This window comes from Trichechus manatus, unplaced genomic scaffold (genome assembly GCF_000243295.1).
Source record: "Trichechus manatus latirostris isolate Lorelei unplaced genomic scaffold, TriManLat1.0 scaffold00103, whole genome shotgun sequence".
Classification (NCBI taxonomy): Eukaryota; Metazoa; Chordata; class Mammalia; order Sirenia; family Trichechidae; genus Trichechus; species Trichechus manatus.
The window spans coordinates 156,375-182,766 of record NW_004444039.1 but is presented as its reverse complement, the minus strand read 5'-3'; the positions used below and the strand labels follow the sequence as shown (position 1 = coordinate 182,766).

The window sequence follows — 26,392 nt, the reverse complement described above, 5'->3', positions numbered from 1 at the left end:
ACTTGAGTTCATCCATTTCATGCTTGATCTGCATGAGGGATTATGTGTTTCTCTGATTATTCTTTGTACATGTCACTTTTACTCTATCTGGTGGAATTAGATTTGCTTTGCCTTCTTCTGATGACCAATTTGGGGCTAAATTATAAGCTGCCTTAGGGCAGGGATCATGGCTAATACAGCAAAATATCAGCACACGGGGAACAGCCAGATGAACAAGGTAGAAGCAAGAAATGAAGCATTTAATTTGAGTTGACCTGTAAATAAACTAAAAAGTGGTTCTGATCTTATCGTCTATCCCCCATCACACACTGTTCAGATCCTATTTGTTATGATAGATACCAGCTTATATAAGGTAGTTTTCCCCCAGAAGGGCCTTTGAAAATGTCCCTACCTGTTTTCTGTAATCATAATTATCTATACACTACAAATGCACACCAGAAGCGTGATAGATGTCAAATTGGATATTCACCCGGGGGCCTCACTCTTCTGCATTTTGCCCAATTTAGCCAACAAGATTAGTTAACTATTCCATGGTTACCTAGAGGAGAACTATGTTTTTTCTACTGAGAAGCAGAGCTTCTTTTGTATATGCTAATCACTTTACTGAGAATGCTTTTTCCCCTCTATTCTACCTGGTGAACTCCTATTCATCCTTTAAAACCCACGTCAATGTTCATCTCTTCTGTGAAGCTTTCTCTCCACACCCAGCGGTGTTTTCCCTCATCCATGTTTCCATAATATGTTGTACATTTCACTTACATCAGGTGAGTGCATGAGCTCATTGAAAATGCAATGACCTGCCATTATAAAGTATATAATGGGTTAGATTGGGTAAGTACTGATGTCAGGGTGGCACTCAGAAAACTCAAGGGAATATTTATCAAGACCCCATTACATCATCTTTAAGGACCATTTCCTACCTTCAAAAATGGGACGCAGCCAAATGTTAGCAGGAAATGATTCAAAGGTTTTAGCCAGGTCTTTCAGGCCCATTCCTGAAAGGTAATGTAAGAACCAGAAATAGATTAGCTAAAATGTTTGTACCTTCTTAGACACTGAGTCATCATGAATTACACACGCTCACACACACGCACAAACCCACACAGGCACCATAGTCCTTGCTGGGATTTGAGGCATTGTGAAATCTGGTTGTGCAGAGCAATGCTCAGTTACCAACCAAATCACTGCTATATATTAGCAGTGTGATTGTCTACCAACAAGTAAAAATAGATAGAGAGGAAATTAAAACTCCCAGATCAGATAAACTCTGGCTTACCTCACTTTTCTTTGGTCCCTTCACACACACACACACACAAGCACATATACACACACCCCCAAAATATTTCCGGGGCAGAGGGTACGTCCAGTTTCTTCACTTACAGACTCAATAAAGCGTGACTGTGTTCCAGAATTGTGCATTTGTATATAAAGATAATCCTAATTTGAATGAATTTTTCTCCTCAACACATGGCTTTTGGGGCTATGTGGAGAAGTGAAATTTTATCTACAATCTCTTCCCTCAAAAGTCAAGATACATTTTCAATCTTATACAAAATTGGAGGTCCTTGAACACTTGAAGGCACTTCATGAGCTTACTCTGAAAATGAGAAGTATCTCTCCCAGTCAAGTCACCCATGCCAGTGGAATGAGCAAGCTGTCACACCGCCTTAAAAATAGAAGGTCTCTTTGTTTGATCAGTGCCAAAGCCTTCAGACTCAGTGGCAATTTGTTATAAAGCTCCTAGATAATGCATATTTCTAAAAGTGCATTAGTAACGCCTTATAAACCCACACCAAAGCAAACAAAGGTAATCTTCCTTCTTTTTAAAATGATTTCACGCTACGTGACTGTGTTATCAGACTGAATAAGTAAGATAGTGTGTGTGATATGATGTCTGACTTAGTGGATAATGTTCTATTTGTAAGGGCAAAAAGAGAATAAATTTACTTAAATTGTTTAATGATAAAACAGAATATAGGTTGAACACATTTTTTTAAAAACAGACTTGTTTGAGTGCATTGTACAATCTGCAGGACTCAGAAAGAGTCAGAAATCAAAAGAACTTGGTTCTAAATAGTTGTGCCATACACCTAGTTGTCAAGATACATTTCTAGAGAGGTGTGACTCTTGTTTAAGGCGGACAGGTGTGACTTACTTAGGACAAAGTATCTTCCTAAATAGTTGTCTCTCACTCCAGTAACATTTGAAGTCCACTCTTTAAAGGGACCCCACTGTTGATCAATATATGAAGCAAAGAACTCTTTACCCATTGCCATGGAGTTGACTCCAACTCATAGCGACCCTATGTAATAATCAGATCTAATTTATTTGAATACTTTTTATAATACCTGGTTTTCTTAAAGTAGGGCATGCTTAAGAATAGCTTTTGTTTTCATGTTTACCACAAAATGTGTCGCCTTTAGCACACTTCGATTTCTGTCTTCAGGGTAGGTTTAGAACTACAGTGGGGGTGACCGTGATGTGCCTCTGAGCCGTGGTTCTGTATGAGGAGTATTGTATACACAGTCTCATTTAATCCTCTCAACAGCCCTGTGAGGTGTGCATTACAACCTTCCCATTACAGATGAGGGCTCCGCGGTCTGAGAAGTAGGTTGCTGCTGAAGGACACACCTCCAGCAAGAGGCAGAGTTGATATTTGAGTCTACGTCTTCCTGACTCCAAAGCTAATGATTTTTACATCCCAACTAAAAGTTGATATTGCCAAGCCCTAAAATAAGAGGGCATTAAAATAACACACGTCATTAGCAATTCCAGCTCACCAGAATCCTGGACGCTAAGAAGCATCCTATTGGCCAGGAAGAATTTAAATTGCTTCAGAAGGCGGCCACCTCACATCCAGAGAATAGCCTCAAAGCTGGGGGAATCTTAGTGAAATAATTAAGGAAGGTAGCAGCTCCTGTCACCCAGCTGCAGTGGTCAGTTCCAGAGCAGGCTGATCCAAAAGGCTTGAGCAGGTCATGATGGTGACCAGACCTGTGGCACCACTGAGAACATGGCTTGGCTGCTTTCTCTGCCGTATACAAATACCATCTTTCCAGATGACTTCAGACTGCTCCAAATGGATACATTTATTTAACCAGATGTCCTTAAATCTCCCAGACTGGGTTTACCAATGAATGTTATTAATTGCCATCGAGTCGGCCGGTGACTCATGGTGACTCCATGCACAAAAGAACAAAGCACTTCCCGGTCCTGCGCCATCCCCGTGATCAGTTGCAGATTGGACCATTGTGATCCATACGGTTTTCATTGGCTGATTTTCCAAAGTAGATCACCAGGTCTTTCTTCCTAGTCCACCCTAGTCTGGAAGCTCTGCTGAAACCTGTTCAGCATCGCAGCAACACCCAACCTTCCCCTGACAGACGGGTGGTGGCTGTGCGTGAGGTGCATTGGGTGGGAATTGAGGCTGGGTCTCACGCATAGAAGGCGAGAATTCTACCACTGAACCATCAGTGCCCCTCTTGCCAATGAATAGGGGAACCCCCCCGAAAACCCCAGCTACTCAGCTTCCAAGTTGTGCTCCTCATTTAAGGAAGAACTTACTTGTGAAATTGGAAAAGTAGTAAATTTCTAACCTGCGTTGCTAGTGTGAGCAACAGGACTTTGAGGAAAGTAAGCTGGGCTGCTGGAGCGAGCTAACCACAGTTCTCGTTCGCTCCTCTGTCATTAGCAGGCTGAATAACCTCCCTGAACCTTAGTTCCCTCAACTGTGAAATGAGCGGTGCACCTGGATTATCGCTAATGCTTTTGGCTAAAATTTTATGATGCAGATATCCTTATCTGATTCTTCCCCAGAATCACTTGAAAAGTTTAATGGAATGACCTGATCTCAAGATCCCGAAAAAAAAATGAAAGCCATTCAGGCATTTATTGGAAATTTAAAGCGGCCCCCATGTTTTTGCAAATCCTTCTTACCCTTCCTTTTGGGCCCGGCCCTCCTTCCCATCCAGAAACCGCAGCCTCCTTTGGATAAAGTCGAGCCTTGCCAGAAGAAAGCAAGGAGCAGGCAGGAAGAAAAGGGGGCAAGGCCTAGCTAGGGTGTGCTGAGCCAGGGAGAGTCAGAATTTGACAGGTTTGGGTCCTGTAACCAACCAGGAAAACTTCCGGAGAGTTCCTCGTTAAGGGGGCTCTCTCATCCCTGCCTTGTTACCAAGAGCTAGGAAAGTGCTACGTCCTGGCACTCATTATTTTCTGCGCATTTTCCTCTGTTTAATCCTCTCACATTTGGCAGAGGCCCATGTGGGTCTGGTGACTCTCGACACCCTCGCCCCGTCCCTGCAGCAGTGGCTCAGCCCCCTTCCAGAGCTGGCGCTGCGTTCTGCCATGTGAGAGGCCTGCTCCATTGAGGTTTTCTTCCAGTCCAGCCATGAGAGGTCTCCTGTTCAGGAGGAAACAGTAACAATAGGCATTTGGGTCCAGAAATTCTCATCTCTTACCTCCTTTCTGGGAGTGCCTAGGTAGTACAAACGGTTAATGTGCTTGGCTGCTAACCAAAACGTCGGCAATTCGAGTCTACCCAGAGGCACCTCGGAAGAAAGTCCTGGTGATCTACTTCCAAAAAGCCAACCATTGAAAACCCTGTGGAGCACAGCTTTACTCACACACGGGGTCGTCATGAGTTGGAATTGATTGGAGGACAGTTGGTACCGGTACCTCATTTCCATAAGCACATTCCCTTTGGGGCAATCTGTGGGCATCTCTCAAATCTTTTTCAAAGTCTAGCTGGAGTGCTTAGTGTCCTGATGAATTTATTTGACCATTTAAAGAGTCAAAATGCTTGTGCCTTTTCTAGTTTTCATTCAGAGAACGTTTCAGTCCGTGGGCTGTAAAAAACGGTTTGTCACAGGCTGTATTCAGCTTTGTCTGGAGAAAGACCTCTGCCACTTGAAGGACCCAGACGTCATTCCCCATCATGATCTTTCCCATTAAACGCCTCTGATGGCTGTTTGACGCTTGGTCTCTCCATAACTAAATATTGCTTTAGCACTCGCCATACAAAGTGCTTCCTGCAAGCAGCGGGGTGGGGGCGACGGGAACACACAGCAGGGGCTTAACAATCGGGCACTGTTTCCACCAAGGTTCCGCTGCCCCACAAATACTGAGTCACATGAAAGCGGCCCAAGAGCCCCGTTCCACTGTGGTGCTTTCCGTTGTGACTTTTTTGGGAAAAGAGGCTGGCAGTGATTTCCGTGTGGCTAGCAAAAGGCTTAGTTCCAGCATAAAATCAGTCCTCAGAATGGCTTTGAAGGAAAAGAGATCACCTCCCCAACATAGAGGGGGAAGAATTCTCCAGGAGCACGAGAGAAGCTTCAGGAAGGGTTAACCATGGACGTGGCTCACAAGGGTGTATTATTAAGGCCCGACTCCGTTTTCATTATATTGTTGCTATGTGAGTAAATAAATGAGCTCACTGCTACACCCAGCCTGGGCAAAGAGAATTTATAGAGAATTAATAAAGCAACATGTGGCTTTTCTTTCTGGTCATAGAAAAGCAACGAGTAATCTTGGATTTGAAACAGACAAACCTCTGTAACTTTGCAGTTTCTGAACATTGGATCCCAGTTGGAATGAGTAGGCAGTGATAATGGTGACATTTCCTTTCCTGGGGTTTTCTTTAAAGAGAAATAGCTTATGGGCTTTAAGACAAAGAGGTTATTATAAAACCTAATAAATACTGTGGGGGCTCTGTTAATGCTTTATAAGGGCATTGAAACGAAGTAAGTCCTTCACAACAGGCAGTTTTAAGAATCTAAATACCCTTGTTAATGCATGAAACCCAAAGAGAGAGAGTATAAATAAATCGGTGGGGTAGGGGAGATTAGAGCTAGGCAGGAAGTAATCTAATTTTACCTGCCACCTATGCCAAGAAAAAATACAAGTAGATGACCGCTAATCAGCAAAACATGTTTTTTAACTCAGACAATCTCAGGTACTGTTAATAGTGAGGTTATACGTATGAACTTCATCATGGTAATCATGGCGCAGTGGCGTTTATATATATGTGTGTGTGTTTTTTTATTGTACTTTAGATGAAGGTTTACAGAACAAATAGTTTGTCATTAAACAGTCAGTACACATATTGTTTTATGACATGTCAACACTCTCCCTTCTGGACCTTGGAGGACTCTTTTTTTTCTCACACTGGCCTTTTTTAACTTCTCATCAATTACCCATTAGATTTCCTGAGGACTACCTGGGTTACCTGTGCCTGGCTAGCCTAGGGCAGAACACTGGATGCTGGTTACACACATCCTTGCTCTCCTAGAGGCCTGGTCTACCCCGTTGGTCAATAACCAAGGCATGATTGAGATAGCAGAGGCAAAATATTGTGTAAGTCTGGGCATTCCTAATGTTGCTTTTGACTGAAGAGACTTAGTCACGGAGACTTAAATTATGGCACACGGAAGTTCGGACGGTTACAGAAGGGCCCTCTAGACCCCTGAGTGGGATTTCTTATTATTTTTTTAAATTTTGTTAAAATTTTTGAAAATTATAAAGACTTATATTTTGTGATTTTGTAGTTATTGATACCTACAAATATGTAATTACTTATATACAAATATACATACAAATTTGTGTTTGTGTGTATACAAATATATAGGTATATATATTTGTGTAAGTAATATATATGGAGCCCTGGTGGTACAGTGGTTAAGAGCTCGGCTGCTAACCAAAAGGTCAGCAGTTTGAATCTACCAGCCGCTCCTTGGAAACTCTATGGGGCAGTACTACTCTGTCCTATAGGGCCGCTATGAGTCAGAAAGGACTTGAAGGCACCTAACAAGAACAATATACACACACATATATATATATTTGTATAAGCAATATTACATATATTTGTATAAGTAATATATACAAATATATAACTATGTATTTGTAACTAGGGATAATAATCACAAACAATATTAGTCAGTTAATTGTAAATAAATGAGTAATAATAAAGCACCAGAACGTGACCGATGCTGTTGAAGCTGCCTGTGTGCTCCTCCCATCTCATCTCTCCGTCCGCCACTCCAACTGATACCTCCTGTCAAAGGACAGGCTTTTTCTGTTTCCTTTTCATGGTTTGTGTTCATCCTTAGAGTTGTTGGTGGAATGCCTGGGTGGTGCAGATGGTTAACGTGCTCAGCTACTAACCGAAAGATTTTGGAGGTTCGAAGCCACCCAGAGGGGCCTCGGAAGAAAGGCCTGGTGATCTACTTCCAAAAAATCAGCCATTGAAAACCCTATGGAGAGCATCTCTGCTCTGACTTACATGGGGTCGCCGTGAGTTGGACTCAGCTCCACGGCGACTGGTTTTAGAGCTGTTGGCAGCATATGGAAGGAGGGATGGAGTCGAAACGGGAGAGAGATGAAGGAGAGAGAAGTTGGGACAAGTAGGTAAGCAGTAGGCCTGGTATCAGAAGGAAGCATAGGAAATCTGATGGGACCTGAGGTGTTATTAATTGACTGTAACGGGATTTCGAAGGGGCGCAGAGGATCTGCCTTCATGATTGGCAGCGGTCTGTTCCCTTTCATTTCCCTCAGTGCCCCTAAACATGTGGCTCCTGCCCTATGCCCCAACCCCAGTCACCCACCCAGCCCTGCGGAAGAAGGGGAGGTGGACGCCCAGGACAAGAAGATCTCACTGAGTAGGCTTGCTGAGACCGGGCGCAAGTGACACCATGTGAGCAGAAATTGTCTAGAGGGAAAATGCTTTGCTTTCAGACATCTCAGAGACAAGGGTATGTCGCCCGCTTCTCGATGAGGTCCTCGTGACAAATTCAGCTTGTGATCTTCTGCTGAAAAGGCTTCCACCGAAGTGCCATGAGTTGGGGAGTTTGCTATCTTTCTCTTGCTTTATCTCTCAGCCTTATCAAAGCACATTTTCCCCTGGGGTTTTCCATTGGACTGTCTTGAGCTGGTATGGTGATAATTGTGATAACAGCAGTGCTGATATGACTAGATTAAAATAATACGCCAAGTAAATCTACTGATGGTCACCTAGGGCCAAAGTCTCTTGTCATTTACTGCTTCGATTTGAAATTCCAATTGCCTCTGAGACCTCACTGAAAACACTTCAGCATTTGTGAAGATTAATTTTTTCCTATCCCACTTACTTCTAAGAATGATTACGTTTTGTTTTCTCCCATGGTTTAACCATGAAACATTTTGAAAGCAGACAGCCTTGCAATTTCTGATTACTAATACACAGACAACCTCCTTATATTAAAAAAGAAAGCAAGAATTGGCTATTTTTTGTCTTATTTCTGTTGTCTTGTCTCCTGCATTTCTGGTTATCTTTGATTGTGTTTTGGACATTATATTTTAAACATTATTTGTAGAAATAGTTTAAAGCCTGAGAAGATGTTCTCTTCCTCCAGAAAGGATTTTGTTTCCTTCCTCCTGCGTCATAGACTCATATAAATCTAGTTTCAGGCTCTTAAAGATGTTCTGGGCAACCCTAATGACTTACAGCCTGTCTTCAGCCTTTGCAAGGCCTGTTTACTTCCAGCTAATCTTTGCTTCTGGATGCAGCCCTTAGGGTCCCAGCCCAAAGTGGGAGATGGTTTACCTGCATCCCTGCCTTGGAGAGCGCCTAGATTCCAGTGTTCCCCTTAGCACTAAAAAAGCTTTTAAAAATACAGCGTAGACACCTGGTTGGGATCAGCAAATGCTGTTGGGGCAAAAGCAGCCTTGAAATTTGGGTTCACCTCTATGAATTCCTCCTCCTCTCCCAAATTTTGACCTGGTAATTCTTCACTGTCTTTTAGCTCTTTGACACTCTTAAGGTCTTTCTAGCTTTTTTTCCAGATTTGGGAAAAAAAAAAATTGTCGTCATCAGTATGGTTGATCTGAATTACCTAGTCCATCATTTCTGGAAGGTGAAGTCCAAAGCAAAATCTGTATAACCTAGGTGACAGTTATAACAATAGCTAATATTTAAGGGTTTACTCTATGCCAGGCACTTTGCTAAGTATTTTATGTACTTGATCTCATTTAATACTCCAACAGCCTATGAGGAAAGTAGTATTATTTCCATTTAACTAATGAGGAGACAGGCTTAAAATGGATAAGGACCCTTGCTCAAACTCTCACAGCTGGTAAATGGTAGAGTTGGGATTTAGACCCAGCTCTGCCCGACTCCAGCTGATGTTCCCTAATTCTTCCAGTGAGCTAAAGACACGTGGGAACATGGCCTCCCGTACATAGCTCCTGTGACACAGGCCTGTCGCACATCCGCAGAGCCGGAGCAAGCACCGTTCCTGACCCTTAATGTTGTATTTTCCTTTCGATGTCGAGATAAAACACAGGGTTTATCTTGATTTCCTTTTTTCAAAGCATTCCCCATGTGGTTCTAGCTTGTGGCTGAGAAGCCGCCGGGTGTGTGGGTCACATGCAGGCCCCAGAATGAAGAAAAGGGAACCATCCTTCCTTGGTCTCCAGGGGTGCTTTCCACCAACTGGAGGTGCAGGTGATGATTCTTCCGTGGCTCTGGTTTAGTCTTTCGACTTGACCTAACATTCACTCTGCTTTCTTGGCCCCCTCACTTGCCCAGTGCTGCTACTGTCTTAGGGCCTCTGGAGAAACAGAACGAGAGAGAGAGAATGATTTTCAGTTTAAGGAATTGGCTCACACGACTGTGGAAGGCTGGCAAGTCCAAAATCTACAGATCAGGCTAGAGATGCCTGCAGTCTTGTGTCCCAAAAGCTATAGGTCAGGTGAGCAGAAGAGTGAAGGAGTTCTGGCAAAATGTCTATTTATAGTCCAGAGGCAGAATACATCCTAGGGTACCAGTCGCCATCAAGTCAACTCCAACTCATGGTGACCCCATGTGTGTCAGTGTGGGAATGTGCTCCACAGGGTTTTCAATGACTGATTTTTTCAGAAGCAGATTGCCAGGCCTTTCTTTCAAGGGCCCTCTGGGTAGATTTGAATCTCCAGTCTTTTGGTAGGAGCCAAGCATGTTAACCATTTGCATACCTTAGGGAAAACTTCTTTTTTGTTCTTAAGGCCTTCAGTTAATTGGTGAGGCCCACCCACATTACGGAAGATCATCAGCTTTACTTAGGGCCAACTGATTCAATCACATGTAACTACTTCATAATAGCAGCTAGACTAGTGTTTGATCAAACAACTGGGCACCATAGCCTAGTCAAGTTGGCACATACAATGAACCATCATAACTACCATGCATGGCTGATAAAACACAGTTCTGCCCCTTATGGGCTCCAGTCAACCTACAGCTGACTTACCCAGAAACTAAGCTTATCTTCTACAGATAGACATTGTTTGGTGTCCTTCCCAGCTCCTCTGTTTTACTTCCACGCTATCTCGCTTAAGAATACTCTTGAGTTTTCCTTTAGTTTCCTTTAGTGAATTCAGTCAATGCATGTATCCAGAACTACTATATTCAGAACACTGTGCTAGGCCCTGCCATTTACAGACAAATGGTTAAGACTTGGTATCTGTCTGTAAGATGCTAAGAGAAGAGATGCATAGAAACAGCCAATGCACAAGTGAAAGGCACCATTAGAGATGTATGGAGTTCATGGAGTTCCGAGGAGGGAGATACTATATCTGCCTGGGAAAGAGGCGTGAAGCTTGGCCTTGAAAATCAGATAAAATGTACATATGAGGAAAGGGAGAAGAGTGTTCCTGGAGGAAGACCCAGTCGTGTGGGCGTGCAGGGCATGCATGGAAACCGGGGGGAGTTTAGTCTTCCCAAGGTGTGGAGTTGATGAAGAGTTTGCAGGTCGTGAGCTCAGAGGCTTTCAAGGCTCAGAGGGAGGAGGGCAAACACACACGTATGAAGGTGAAGACTGGCAGCCTAGGGGCCAGAGACAGCCCCAGACATGTTTAGTTTGGACACTGTTTCAAAATTTGGAGTCAGTTTGGAAAATCAGAAGATTTCACATAAAAATCCAGATTTCTGGCTTCTCTTAAAAAATTGAAAAATCTGGCAACACAGGGTGCAGTTCTTCAGGACAGCAGTTGGCCTGAGCCGAGGAATGGCTGCCTCCGTTGGGCTGGGTGTGAGTCTGTCTGTCCAGCATGCAAGTCGTATTTGGCTGTGCCTTGCACCCAACCTGCTGGGCCCCGCGGCATCTGAGGGTAAGACCCTGGCATCTGAGGGTAAGACCCGCGGCATCTGAGGGTAAAACCAGCCCAGGCAAACGGATGTGGACATGTGATGTGACGGTAGAATCCCCAAGTATTCCTTCCAACTCTCAGATTCTTTTTTTTCTTTAATTGTGTGTGTGTGGTAAAAATATATGTAACAAAACATTTGCCAACTCGACATTTTTTACATGTACAATTCAGCGATATTGATTACATGAATCACTTTATACAACATTGCTCGTATCCATTCCCACATTCTCCGTCGCCATAAACGTCACTCAGGGGTCCCTAATCAACGCTCTGAATCTTGCACGAGTTGGTTTTCTGTGTTCCCTAGCCCCTGCTGCTACCCCAGACACACTCTCCTCTTTCAAATTTCAGCATGCATGGCTCTTATAATTATGAGACATGAAAATATCAAAAGTATCTCCAAAAACAGCTCATGCCACCCAGGATCTGAGGCCCCAAATGGTGTGAATCAAACAACATCAAAGTGTGTGTGAAGGTGGGGGCAAGCCATGTGTCTTTGTTTGTTTTATGTAAACAGATGAATTAGAGAGCTGTCATAACCCCAGTCTTTGGACTTTTGATCTTACCTGCCAGGACCCAGCCTTGGAGATTTATTAAATAGCTTGTTCCTTTTCTAGATTTCCCCACTCTGCCCTTCCTCTCTGCTTCCGAGCTTTTTGCAAGTCTCAGCCTTCAGACTCTTCTGTCTGAGGCAGGTTGGATTCCTCATGACATTGTCAGCTGCCGTCAAGTCTATTTTGAGCGGAGTAGAACTGCTCCATAGGGTTGTCAAGGCCATGACCTTTCAGAAACTGATCACCAGGCCTCTCTTCTGAGGCACCTCTGGGTGGCTAGAATCGCCAACCTTTCGGCTAGTAGTTGACTGCTTAACCGTTTGCACCACCCAGGGATACCCGTTGCCATCAAGTCGATTCCGACCCAGGGGTAGGGACAGAAAACCCACGTTTGGAAAATGCAAATCCTAACGGGTAATCAGGGAAGGAGTTTTGGCAGCGGTGGGGTCCTGGAGCCCGGGAGATCCCACAATTTAGCCCCTTTTGTAGCAACACTAATGGATTAAAAGGTCAGCTTGGCGATCTACTAAGGTTGAGCCCTCGTAAGTATAAATAAACACACAGAGTGGAAGGAATGCAGAAAAGAAAAACAAACGAAGGGAAAAAGGAAATGAAACACCTGACTTGATTTCATTGAGAAAATTCTTTCTGAAATGCCCTTTGTGTAGCAATTCCATCAATGCCTCGCAGTGCAAATGCCCGGGAGAACGCTTCCAAGCTCTCCATGCCCTCGGAGCCAGACCTCGGTGCTCCTGTTCCGCGGAGGTTCAGTAATTCAGGGGGGGCGGGGCTGGGGGCGGGGGGCAGTAGAAAGGTTTTTTTGTACTTAATGTGAAGCAGGAAGAAAAGGACTTAATGAACCACAAAACTGGATACTTTATGAAGGCACAGCACGGTCAGCACTTTGCTCGGAGTAGAGAACACACAATTGGCATGGAAATCAGCCAAGGAATGGACTGAGTAGGCAGGAGAATGTCCAAAAGGAGACTTCCAGCTCTATGCCTTCAGACGTCACAAAGTGGATCCCTATGTGCCCTGGATGTGTCTGACCAGATGCAAAGCGCTGGGCCCCCTTCGATGCCGTTTGCGGACCAGGATGGACTCGATGGTCACATTGGGGAGTGCTGGAATTGGGGGTTGGTTGTATTTTGTTGGCTTCCCACCCCCACCCTGCGGTTTTCACCATCTGTTTCTTTTAATGCATACACAAGGAAAATGACTGGTTTGGAATGCAAAGTTTTCTAAAAACCAAGTGACCACAGGCATTCTCTAAATGAGAAAGAGAGAGCAAATTGAGGTTCTGTGACATTTGGCAGGAAGTGAAATCTTAAATACCGGGAAGCGTGAACGCGCCCTGCTGGGGAAGAGCCTCGGAGCGAGGAAAAGGAAAAGCTTTGTGCACGACCCTGCCTTCCGGGGGTCATGTTATATGTTTACATTTCACGGAGTGCTATTTTCAGACACCAGCGCCACCCCCTCTACCTCCCAGCCCTCCTCCCTTTTTTAAACCAAAGACGAAACCGCTAAGCTGGGCTTCAGTATAAGCCGCCTTGGTTTCCATTTGCACGATTCCTTACTTGGCCGCCGTGGACAGAGTCCACTCTCAGGAACTTTTCGAGATGGAACAAAGCCATGTTGTGAGCAGGTTCTATTATAAAGCCAAAATAGAGAGCTATAAATAGGGGAGCTGATGAGATAGACAAGAAGATACCTCATTTCTCCTGGACAATAATGAGCGCAAAACAAAAAGGGCGTTAGGAACACAGTGTGTTTTTCTGTAGCAGAGGGCATCTTGTTTTTAAAAGGAAGATTTGCTGGGCACAATACAATGGCCACTCTATAAAACGGTTCTTTATATCCCATGCCAACAACCCTTAAAGCAATAGGTTCCTTTTTTTTACACCCGAGGCAGTGGGGAGATTGGGTGGAAATGCATACTAATCATAATGAGTTGTAAGCACCAGGTATTTAAAACCAAACTGAACTTGGGCATTTCAGAGCCCCTGGGGAGAAGGGCGCTGGTGCATTTGGCTGCGTTCCACCCAATCAGCGGAAGACAGACTCGTTGGAGCACTTCTCACAGAGTTTTGTAGGCTCCCTGACGCCAGAGTTTTCACATTAGAGAAGGGATAAAAGATGATAGTTTCTGAGGAAACAACCCACTCTTCCTAATTTGCAGTGTCTCCACAGATGTCGTGAGCTGTATTTGAGGCGGGCACTGTTAGTCATTAGTGGTGGGGGGGGAAGGGTTAGGCAGAAACAAGACCCGGGTGATTTCCAGATGAGTTAAGTTCAAATAGTTTCTCTACCTGTGTTTAAGACACCAGTGAAGTATGTAACTGTGAAAATACGAGGCTGTCGGGTGAGAGTCATTTCATTTGCCTGGATTCCAGAGGCTGAAGTTACGATGAATGTATTTGACCTTTGATGTCCCTTGGACGTAGGTACTGTCTGGGACGTTTGCTTCCCTGGTAGAAATGGGAAAATGATTAGCGCAAGAAATGGAGACCTGAATTCTGTTCCTGGTCGCTCCCTGGCTTAGTGTTTCATTTGCTTCATAAGTGAGATTGAAAGCTTCTGGAGGCTTCTAAGGGCAATGCTGTTTGAGTATTAGCTTTGTAGAAGGACTCTAGCGACCTGTGGAATTTTAGTTAGAATCATCATAATAACGTCTGTTGGATGAGGAGGCATCCTGGGGAAGGCATGAGAGGAATGTGAAGTGGCTGAACTTTATTACTCATTTTACAAATAGTTCCAGAGCCTTAAAAAAAAAGTTGTTGTTGTTCTTTTCACTCTGCTGCCATTTGGATATAAGAAAAGTTTGATTGCTCCAAAGGGATAATCTAGAACTCTCATCATTCAAAAATGACTCTCCCTTAAAGTGTATTTTGAGAATTGAGACTCTATCTGAATGACCTTGAGGTGATTTTATAACCATGGGAAGATGATAGAGATATTTCAGGAGCTTGTTCTTCATCGGGACTGAAGAGGGATTGAAACGGTCACACACGATCTGCTGTGTCTCTCTTTGTCTCTTTCCTTTTCTTTCTTCCGTCTTTGGTTTTTTTTTTATTTTTCTTTTTACGGGGGAGAGAAGAGGGGTGAGTGTCTGTCATGGATTGAATTGTGTCCGCCCAAAATGTGTGTCAGCGTGGTTAGGCCATGATTCCCAGTATTGTGTGGTTGTCCTCCATTTTGTGATTGTAATTTTCCTATGTATTGTAAAGCCTAAACTCTGCTTGTGGTAATGAGGCAAGATTAGATTAGGTTAAAGAGGATTAGGGTGGGATTGTAACACCCTTACTAACGACACATCCCTGATCCAGTGTAAAAGGAGTTTCCCTGGGGTGTGGCCTGTGCCACCTTTTATCTTATAAGAGATAGAAGGAAAGGGAAGTGAGCAGAGAGGGGGGACCTCATACCACCAAGAAATAAGAGCCAGGAGAATAGCTCGTGCTTTGGACCTGGGGTCCCTGTGCTGAGAAGCTCCTCGGCTAGGGGAAGATTGATGACCCTCCTCCAGAGCCGACAGAGAGAAAGCCTTCTGCTGGAGCTGACGCCCTGGACTTGGACTTGTAGCCTACCAGACTGTGAGAGAATGAATTTCTCTTTGTTAAAGCTATCCGCTTGGGGTATTTCTGTTATAGCAGCACTGGATGACTAAGACAGTGCCTGACTGGGAACCTAGGAGTTCACTCCGGAATTTTACCTCTGTATGTCCTCTCGACCACAGGTGATAACCCCAGTGAGGATGGGCCATGGCTACGTGTACGAGTACCCATCCAGATTCCCAAAGGACACCTATGACATCCCTCCCTCCCATGCCACTCAAGGGGTGAGTACTAGAATACCATCACAGGAGAGTGGAGCTCATTAGGGCCGCATCCCTTCAGGCGCTGGTTGGGCTAGAGGAGAAAAGTTGTTGACAAAGTATGTGTATCTCATATGAAGTTCTACTTAGATGCCCTTCCAGGAGCCACGTTACCCAAAGTTATTTAAATTATGCTTTTTCTGGATTTGCTTAATCAGGAAATTCTAGTCATCCCTCTGAGAAAAGTTTTGTTGCGTTATCATTTTAGCATTTCTTTTTCAGGAGGTATTAAAATTTAAACTAGAGTTTAAAGTACCCACAGAGTAAATATTTCAGTGAAGATCGTGTTTATATTCATCCTAAGTCAAAGAATACCAAATCTAAAAAGAAAAATCCCGTCTTTGTTCCATGGGAGACTGCCAGTTCCCAAGCCTGCATGTCACCTGGTAAATCAATCCATGATTAAAAGCCCAGTAGCATTTTAAAAATAACACTTACAAGACGTTTTCATTCCGAGTAACTCAGGTGTTTCTCTTCAGGTGTACGACATTCCTCCCTCATCCATGAAAGGCCCTGTGTTTTCCGTTCCAGTGGGAGAGATAAAACCTCAAGGGATATATGACATCCCTCCAAGCACTGGGGTAAGTGGTGACCTGCTGTTGTTGTCAGGAGCTGTTGAGTCGCTCTCAACTCGTAGCGACCCCATGTGTGTGCAGTAGAACTGTTCTATTGGGTTTCCAGTGGCTGGTTTTTCAGAAGCAGATCACCAGGCCTTTCTTCCAAGGCACCCCTGGGTGGGTTGGAACTGCCAACCTTTCGTCTAGTAGTTAAGCACTTAACCATTTGCACCACCCAGGGACTCCGAGTGATCTACTGCGGAGTGGCAGAAAAGATGGGTGTGTGTGTGTGTGTGTGTGTGTGTGTGTTGGCTTATTGAGATAGAAGAAGAAGTTCAAATCCAAAAGGGGAAAATCCCCTTTTGGTGAGCGAGTAAATGAAAGGAAGGAAAGGCAATAATAATTAAAGAAAACTCTTTACCCAGTTGTTGTCAAGTCGATTCCAACTCATGGCAACCCCATGTGTGTCAGAGTAGAACTGTGCTCCATAGGGTTTTTGATAGCTGATTTTTTGGAATTAGATTGCCAGGACTTTCTTCAAAGGTACCTCTGGGTGGACTCAAGCATCCAACCTCTTGGGAAGTAGGTGAGCACTTAACCGTTTGCACCTCTCAGGGGCTTTAAAGATAACTCTAGAGTTCCCTTATTTAGAGGCCCCACTTAAAAAAAAAATGGGGTAAGTCAACAAGAAGAGCCAGTTGGACGAGAAGATAATTAGTTCAGTCTGGCAAGTAATAATAATGTATCTCACAGAGGGTTTTGCAGCTTACTCGGTCCACTTAAATGGGTTCACTCATTTGATTCACTCTGTTACTGTCCGGGGTAGGCCTGCACAGGAAGTATTGTTATCTTTACAGATAAGGGAACTGTGGCTCAGAGCATTTAAAGGGCTTATTCAGCGTCACACAGTTGGTGGATCTGGGACAGGACCTCAGGTTTTCTGACACCTGCTGTGGTGCATTGATGCAGAATCTGCCTCTGGGCTCGGAAAAATGGGGAGGGATATCCAGGAAGTGGTTAGAAACGTGGGCTGGGACCCAGGGAAGAGGATTCCGCATCCCAGTTACCACTGAGGCCATGGGAATGATGCTGTCGTCACAGGATTGAGTGACATGAAAGCAGAGCCGAGCAGAGCCGAGCCGAGCAGAGCCTCGGGAAGTAGCCACCATTAGTGGGAAGAGGAGTTACAAAAAGGACTGAGAATTCTGGGCTTCATTTTAATGTCCTGTTCAGCTTCTTCATGTTCACATAAGCCAGCCCAACAACTAAGCGTTCAGTTTCTTTACTTACTTCTTCTTTGTATTTTAGATGTATGCCATTCCACCTTCTTCTTGTCGAGATGAAGTGGGGCTTAGGGGCAAGGAGTATGATATCCCCCCTCCGATGAGACAAGCTGGAAGGCTACAGGTCACACCGGAGGGCGTTTATGACATCCCTCCAGCCAGCACCAAGCCAGTAGGGAAGGACGTTAGCATGAAATACAACTGTGATGTTCCAGGAGCTGCTGAGCTGATGTCCCACAGGCACCAGAACATGTCTCTGAATCACGCACCCTCACTGCTGGGACTGCCAGTGGGCACTCAGAACGATGCATATGACATCCCCCGAGGAGTTCAGTTTCTGGAACCACCAGCAGAAACCAGCGAGAAAGCAAATCCGGAAGAAAAAGATGGTGTTTACGATGTCCCTCTGCATAACCCAGCAGACACTAAAGGGTCTCAGGATGTGGTAGATGGGATCAACCGGTTATCATTCTCCAGTACAGGCAGTACCAGGAGTAACATGTCCACATCTTCCACCACTTCCAAGGAGTCCTCATTGTCAGCTTCTCCATCTCAGGACAAAAAACTCCTCCTGGATCCAGACACAGCCATTGAGAGGCTCCACCGCCTCCAGCAGACCCTGGAGATGGGTGTCTCCAGCCTCATGGCCCTGGTCACCACTGACTGGCGGTGCTATGGGTACATGGAGAGACACATCAATGAGATACGCACCGTAGTGGACAAAGTGGAGCTGTTCCTCAGGGAATACCTCCTTTTTGCCAAGGGAGCTCTAGCGAATGCTTCCTGCCTCCCAGAACTCATCCTCCACAATAAAATAAAGCGGGAGCTCCAGAGAGTTGAAGACTCTCACCAAATCCTAAGCCAAACCAGCCATGACTTAAATGAGTGCAACTGGTCCCTGAACATCCTGGCCATCAGCAAGCCCCAAAACAAGTGTGATGATCTGGACAGGTTTGTGATGGTGGCAAAGACAGTGCCTGATGATGCCAAGCAGCTAACCACAACCATCAACACCAATGCAGAGGCCCTCTTCAAAGCAGGCCCTGGCAGCTCGCATCTGAAGAATGGGCCTGAGAGCATCCTGAACTCGACTGAGTACCCCCACGCTGGGTCCCACAAGGCCCAGGCCCACAACAAGACATTACACCCAAGCCTGGGCAAGGACCAGCCCCCTGACTGTAGCAGCAGTGACGGCTCTGAGAAGAGCTGGATGGATGATTATGATTATGTCCACCTACAGGTAATGAACCCAGACTCATAAAACACCTTCACTCACACTCAGAGAGCCTGGGGCCAATGCCGGTGAGGCTGTGAGGCTGGGCTACCAAGGGAGAGAGCATGATTAATGTTAATCCAAGTGGTTTGCCCATTGGAGGCCATGTTGTACAGGAGGAAGGATATTGGACTGAGAGCCCTGGGTCCCGGACTCTAGACCTTTCCTGACACTAGTTGTATGACCAAATTATTTACCTCTCTGTGCCTTAATTTCCTCGTTTGTAAAAATGAATGAAGTACAGGATTAGAGTAGATCCAACTGATAATGCCTCAGACAGGCAGGAAGAGATTTAACAAATAGGATAATAATACCAGCTCCACTTCTGTTTTGTATTTTATTATGTCATAGCACAATATATTTTATTTGAATAAAGGGGTTCCACTGTTAAGAAAAAAAGGGCAGAACCTATGGATTAGAGAATGTCTAAGGTCCTCTCTAGCTCTACAGCTTGTGTGTGTGTGTAATTATTTGCAGGGAAACTTAATTATCTCAGTCTTACATAGAGGACCACGGGTATTTTCCAATTGGCCTATGGCTTAACCTGCATATGGCAAATTGGGCAGTCACGATCTGCCTCCTACAAGTGGGAAATTCCACTCGGTTGACCTGGGATGCTGGCAGTTAGCCTTTTGACTTTGGAGGATTCAAACACTCTATTTGTTGTTGTTGTGTGCTGTTGAGTCGATTCTGACTCACAGCAACCTTATATGACAGAGTAGAGCTGCCCCCTAGGGTTTCCTAGGCTATAATCTTTATGGGAGCAGATCGCCAGGTCTTTTCTCCCATGGAGCCACTGGTGGGTTCTAATCACCAACCTTTCAGTTAGCAGCTGAGCATTTAACCATTGTGCCACCAGGGCACCTTAAAACACTCTATCCCATTGCGATCGAGTCAATTCCGACTCATAGTGACCCCATGTGGTTGTCGTTAGATGCCATCAAGTCAGTTCCGACTCATAGTGATCTTATGTACAACAGAACGAAACACCTAGAGAGATCCATTATTTAAAATGTGGCATATCTTCTTATGCTATCGTTTTTTAAATTTGACTAAGAGCCATGGATTATACTGTGAACTATTAAAGCAACTTAAATCTATGTGAGTGGAAGAGAGGAGATGTGGGGAGGGAGAGCTGAGCTACCCCCAGTGCTGGGGAAAGGTGTAGGGAGTGAGTAGATGGAGGCATTAAACATTGTCCTCACTGATGTCCAGCTCTGCAGGTTGGGAAATGCTAATTTGGAGTAGAGATCTATAAATGATTCAAAGAAACTAGAAGTGAAATGTAGACCACATTTAGACCTGCATTTGGAGGCTTATGGGTTCACATATAATCTATTAGGAAAGAACCCTGAGAAACAGTACTCCATAAAGAGGCTTCAAGGGGGTCATGGGTAGTTCTTAGAAACTGGTAAGGTGGAGCAGAGAGCGTGGTACACCCCATAGCCCATTGCCACCAAGTCGATTCTGACTCATAGCGACCCTATATGAGAGCAGAACTACCCCATAGGACTTCCAAGGAATGGCTGGTGGATTCGAACTGCTGACCTTTTGGTTAGCAGCCAAGCTCTTAACCACTGTGCCACCAGGGCTCCTGGTACCCCCCATGGAAGGTGGTCGTAGTTTTCAGCCTTCACCTACACTGACTCTGGATGTCTGGCTGAGAAGCACGTCACCCGTGTCTGGGACTCACGGGGCTTAACTGGGCATGCGGGGAATTGCCAAGGCAGTGGGAAATGAAAGGGTATTTACGCATTTGTCAGCTGTTAACATAAGTGAGTCACAGTGGTGACGTAATGTGTTCTTTATGTTGAAAAATAATAGGGCAAGGAGGAGTTTGAGAGGCAGCAGAAAGAGCTATTGGAAAAAGAGAATATCATCAAACAAAACAAGATGCAGTTGGAACATCATCAGGTACGTTCATCAGAACACAGCTGCCTGGTGCTGAAAAGAGTTCTCACTTAGCAGGGAAGGCACAACTTCAACAGATTAGCATTTCGATCCTTCTAGCTCACTTTGGCATAAATAAGCTCCGAGGCGTATAATAGGGTGCAGGAACAAAGAGAAGGTTTATGGCCTTGCTAATCCAGCTGGGTGTAACTGGATGACGTCCAGACAGCAATTTTTCCAGGCTGAGCCTACACATCTAACATATTAGGACTGTTTGGGTTAAGGCTGTTGGTCTCAAGGAACAAGACTCATTCAAGCAAGCCAGAGGAGATGCAAGAACAGAAAACTAAGACATAGTCAAGCCTGAGCAGAACTGGGACGGTCCATTCACTTTCTCTTGTACTTCCTTTGCTTCGCTCTGTAAATCTGCTTCATTCTCCTCTATTTTCTGACAGTTTCCTTTGCTTACCTACTCATTTAGCTCCTCTATATCTTTTAAAGAACCCTTAAAGGGGTACCCAAAACCCTTTCTATAAGATGACTTTTCATTTCAGCTTCCTCAGCTGATGGTCAGCTCCCTCCTGTAATTCATCAGTTTCCTACAAAAGAGAATCTGCTGGACCATCTCGCTCTCTTTTTTTTTTTTTTTTTAGCCAGCTGCACAAGCCTATGGTTTGACTATCCTTGTTCCAATAAGGGAAGGAGGACAGGATCTAAAGTTTTCAAAGTATATCCAAGCCCATTTGCCAGAGGCTTTGAAGCAAGGTAGCTTCATTCAGAAGGTGGGCATGAGTAGGGCAGATGGTGGCTATAGCTAGTACAATGGCATGGTGGGGGATGTAGAGACTTTTCAGATGAAATGCAGTGATGTGTACCGAGAAAGTGCTGTGCTCCGGCCGGAAACCTGCACTCTAGTCCCTGCTTTCTGACTAACCAACTCTGTGACCTTAGGCAAGTCACTTAACCTCTCTGAACTTTAGGTACTTCTTCATAAAATAGAAGGTAACCCCCACCACCACCACCACCCATCTAATGAGATGATATTTCTGAACATATTTGCACAAGTATCCGGTACTAGTTGCTGTTGAGTCGATACCGACCTATGGCAACTCTATGCGTTTCGGAGTAGAACTGTGCTCCACAGGGTTTTCAACAGCTGATTTTTCAGAAGTAGACTGCCAGGCCTTTCTTCCAAGGCACCTCTGGGTGGACTTGAACCTCCAACCTTTTGGTGAGCAGCTGAACGTGTTAACCATTTGCACCACCCAGGGACTCCTGCAAAAGCATAAGCTATATGAAATAGAATTCATTATAATTAAAGACTTTGGAAAATCACCCTGTGTCTGCTTATTTTTGCCTTGACATTTGGCCAAGCAAGATTACAGGGTTTTAGGTAGCTTTTCAAAACAATAGCAATTCCTAAGAAGAAAGCAGATAACATAGAAAAGTAGGGCTGACTGGGCATTTCTCAGGCGAGGAGTGGGGTGAGGTTATCCCTGCTCTGACTCAGCCTCACCTCAGGATGAGAGCTTGGCTGAGTCCTAAACTCAGGTCATGGATAGTCCTTACCTGCAAAAGAGAGTTCTTGCCTAAGGGGTGGTGGAATAGCTGGAAATTATTATAACTTTAATTTAAATAATGTACAAATTGGGGGCATCGAGGAGAAGGAAAAAAGCTAACACTCGTTGAGTCTGACTCTGCTAGTCCCCTTTCTTTCAACAGTCCTGTGCACTAAGTATTATAATGCACAATTTGTATCCAGATTTCTTTAGAAATAGTCTTTATCATAAGTGCTTTTTCCCTGTAGTCTTAGATTATTTTTTTTTTTAAAAAAAAAGGTTACCATCAAGTCATTTCCAACTCATGGAGACTTCATGTGTGTCAGAGTAGAACTGTGCTCCATAGGGTTTTCAATGGCTGATTTTTCAGAAGTAGATCATCAGACCTTTCTTCCAAGGCACCTCTGGGTGGACTCGCGGTATAAACTTTCCGGGTAGCAGCTGAGAGGGTTAACCATTTGCACCATCCATTGACTCCATTAGATTATAATATATCTGTAAATCTCTGCAGAAAGAGAAGTAGAAAAGGGCCATGAATTGCCATTTCATCTAAGCATCTTAAAGAGACAAAGGCATTCTCCAAAGAGGAAGAAACTATCAGTGACATACTTGACAAAGAGATTACTACATTCGGCTTTCCCCTCGCTACCACTCAACAGTTAATAAACATTTACATAAAGCCTATGATATACCACACATTATTCTAAGCACTTTATAAATATTAACTCATTTTATCTTCATAAAGGTGTAGATGACAGAGCTGGGCTTAAACCAGAGTCCACATGCTTAGTGATACACTGTGTTGCCTTCCAGCCTGAACCAATCATAGAAGCATTGAGCTGGAGGATTTCTTTGTTATTGTTATCTGCTGTCAACTCAGCCTCCAACTCATGGTGATCCCACGCACGACAGAATCGGACTGTTGTGCTCCAAAGGGTTTTCATTGGCTGATTTTTCAAAAGTAGATCGCCGGGTCTTTCTTCTTAGTCTGTCTTAGTCTAGACACTCCACTGAAACTTGTTCAACGTCATAGTAACACACAAGCTTCCACTGACAGAAGGATAGTGGGTGTGCATCAGGTACATTGGCCGAGAATCGAACCCAGGTCTCCTGCATAGAAGGCAAGAGGGGGGCAGTGGTGGTTCAGTGCTACAATTCTCACCTTCTTGGAGGATTCCTTAGAGATCATCTTTCTCAGCCTCTACATTTTACATCTTATAAGTGTCTGACACTCATTAAGGATTAAAATCCATGTCTTTTAACTCCAAAAAACAAAATACCAAACCCATTGCCGTTGAGTCAATTCCAACTTATACGACCCTATAGGACAGAGTAGAACCACCCCGTAGGGTTTCCAAGGAACGGCTGGTGGATTCAAACTGCCGACCTTTTGTTAGCAGTTGAGCTCTTAACCACTGTGCCACCAGGGCTCCTTTTAACTCCAAGCCCATGATAAGTTCTATCCCACTGCCTTAACCTTAATGAAGTCTATTTTTTTCTTCCTTGCAGCTAAGTCAGTTCCAGCTGTTGGAACAGGAAATCACAAAGCCCGTAGAGAATGACATCTCAAAGTGGAAGCCCTCTCAGAGCCTCCCAGCCACCAGCAACAGTGTGAGTGCTCAGGATAGGCAGTTGCTCTGTTTCTACTATGACCAGTGCGAGACCCATTACATTTCCCTCCTCAACGCCATCGATGCTCTCTTCAGTTGCGTCAGCTCAGCCCAGCCCCCGCGGATCTTTGTGGCACACAGCAAGTTTGTCATCCTAAGTGCACACAAACTGGTGTTCATTGGAGACACACTGACAAGGCAGGTTGCTGCCCAGGACATTCGCAACAAAGTGATGAACTCCAGCAACCAGCTATGTGAACAGCTCAAGACTATAGTGATGGCAACCAAGATGGCGGCCCTCCACTACCCCAGCACGACAGCCCTGCAGGAGATGGTACATCAAGTGACAGACCTGTCTAGAAACGCTCAGCTGTTCAAGTGCTCTTTGCTGGAGATGGCGACGTTCTGAGGAGAAAAGGAGGAGACGGGGACCGAGTGGGTTCTAAGGACAACTGGAAATACTATCTGGTTTTTGTAAATGCTATCTATTTTTGTAGATACGAAATATTTTAAATACATTTTACGGATTGGACAACATTCAGGAATTCAGGGGCCTGGAGATGGAAAATCTTTTTTTTTTTTTTTTTGATTCTTATGTATACATATAAGTATCTAAGATATAAACTGTACAGAAACTTGTCCACTTGCTTATGTATGCCTGTGTATTCATGTTTGTTTGTAGATGTGTGTCTGATACATTCCATTAAAAAACATGAAATAAGCACCTTAGTAAGCACCTCCAAATGCTGCATATGTTTTAGAAAGCATACCAGCTGGTTGTGATAGTGTTAGACATATACTTGTGGTTATCCTGAGCTGGTCGCTCCCAAGTCTGGGAAGCAAAGAATATTTGCAAGTGTTCGCCTCCCAAGTAATGAGGTATGACATGACTTGTTCTTGTTTTGAAACCCCTTCCAAAATGGACCGTCTTGACCACATTATGGCAAAATGTCCCCACTTTCCATTGGAAAAGCCATCGATGAGTTGCAAACACTCTACATTAATATAAAATCTGATAGGTGTTGGAGAGCGGAGAGACACGTATACTTCAAGGCCATGTCCACGGTTAGGGCTGAGATGTTTCAACACTGAGAGAAGCCACAAGAAAATGAGAGTATGTGTTTCCCCGTGGCTGTTTGATCATCTGTATCTGTGAGTGATTCAGCCATGAGGTTTTCCAGAGGATGTTTTTAGATTTTCAAAAACCATATTATTTGTAGCAGGAATTTATAAAGACATACTAGACTATGAATATCCACAAAAAAGGAGGAACGGCTCCATCTGCCAGTTGTAGATGCCTTTCTGACTCTCAGTATTCACTCGGGTGCTACAATTCCCATTACCTGAAGGAAACTGGCCAGCTCTTTGCTCATCTGAACTTTAGAGCCACCAGGCCACGTTCTACTCTCTAAAGAGAATTCATTGCTTGATCTCGCACCCTCCTCAACACTCATACTGTGTACCCAGAGCAGCTACACAGAGTCCATGTGACCTTACAACTCTGTCTGGCCAATGACCTTGCATATAGAGTCCCTTCCCCTAATCTCACAACTAGGTGACAACATCCATACCACCATCTATCTCCTCACCCACTCGGTGTGGACACAGCGAAGTTATACCGCAAGCCATCAGATTCATCATGGGGAAAATGAAATACTTCCTACCTGGTACATAAATGTGCCCATGTATTACCAAGTCAAGAAGCATATTATTTATGGTATTTCAGTCCAGTTCTTCTCTAATGGTTTTATTCTAGCCTATTTGGAAACATGTTTATATTGTAATATATGCCTTTAGTGAATGAAGCTTGCTTGTTATGAACAACCAAGATGTTGGAACAGGGAAGGATGTAACAAGGAATAATGCACAATCTCAATGTGATAAAAAAAAAAAAATCAGTGGAACTTGTCATAGAAGGTGCTTCTCAAAACAACTGCTATTGTAATTCTCAAAGTTCTGCTTTGTCAAAAGAAAAAAAGTAAAAAGTTGTATTGTTATCTGACAAGTAAGTGTGTGGGATGGAAGGGGGTCGCTGAAAATCAACAACACTTGAAAAAGATTAAAAAAGTTGTCCTTATAGATTTTATTGTACAGTGTGTATTTCTGAAGAGATGACAGACTTGTTCTAAGCTAAGTGGTGACATTTCAAGTTTTCAAAACCAAACTGTTCAATCTGTATTACTTTCTTTGCCATCTTGTATGTAAAGGCCATTTTTAAATCATTAAAATTTTAGATCTCTGTTTTTATAGCCGCTGGGTTTTCTTTTCCATATTTCTCTCTTTGTCACAGAAATAAATATTGGCTTAGATTGGCACTCCTAATGCAGAAACTTAAATGATGCTGTTGTTATCTGCATTTTTTTTTAGGAAAATTGGTTTTTTGTTTTATTTTCATTTTGTGTATTTGCATTGGAAGAAAATTCTGGAATCTATGGGTGTTCAAACCAAAAAAACCAAACCGGTTGCCATCGAGTTGATTCCCACTCATAGTGACCCTATAGGACAGAGTAGAACTGCCCCAAAGAGTTTTCAAGGAGCACGTGGTGGATTCGACCTGCCAGTCTTTTGGTGAGCAGCCTGAGCTCTTAACCACTACACCATCAGGGTTTCCATGTCTGTTGCCAAACCCAAATATCTAGAA

At 44.1% G+C, this 26,392-nt stretch overlaps 1 protein-coding gene across 4 annotated transcripts in view; it reads left to right on the top strand.

Moving 5' to 3' along the window:
* Positions 1–25,992, top strand: part of NEDD9 (neural precursor cell expressed, developmentally down-regulated 9) — a 228,042-nt gene extending 202,050 nt beyond the window's left edge. For 3 of the 4 annotated variants that reach the window (XM_023737440.1, XM_023737441.1, XM_004382964.2), the window contains 5 exons: positions 15,442–15,543; positions 16,059–16,160; positions 17,445–18,659; positions 20,517–20,606; positions 23,651–25,992. In XM_023737440.1, the coding sequence (XP_023593208.1) occupies positions 15,442–15,543; positions 16,059–16,160; positions 17,445–18,659; positions 20,517–20,606; positions 23,651–24,160 (2,019 nt within the window). In that variant the 3' untranslated portion in view covers positions 24,161–25,992. The remainder of the gene's footprint in view (positions 1–15,441; positions 15,544–16,058; positions 16,161–17,444; positions 18,660–20,516; positions 20,607–23,650) is intronic. The other variant, XM_023737442.1, reaches the window with a different exon arrangement.
* Positions 25,993–26,392: the final 400 nt, after the last annotated feature.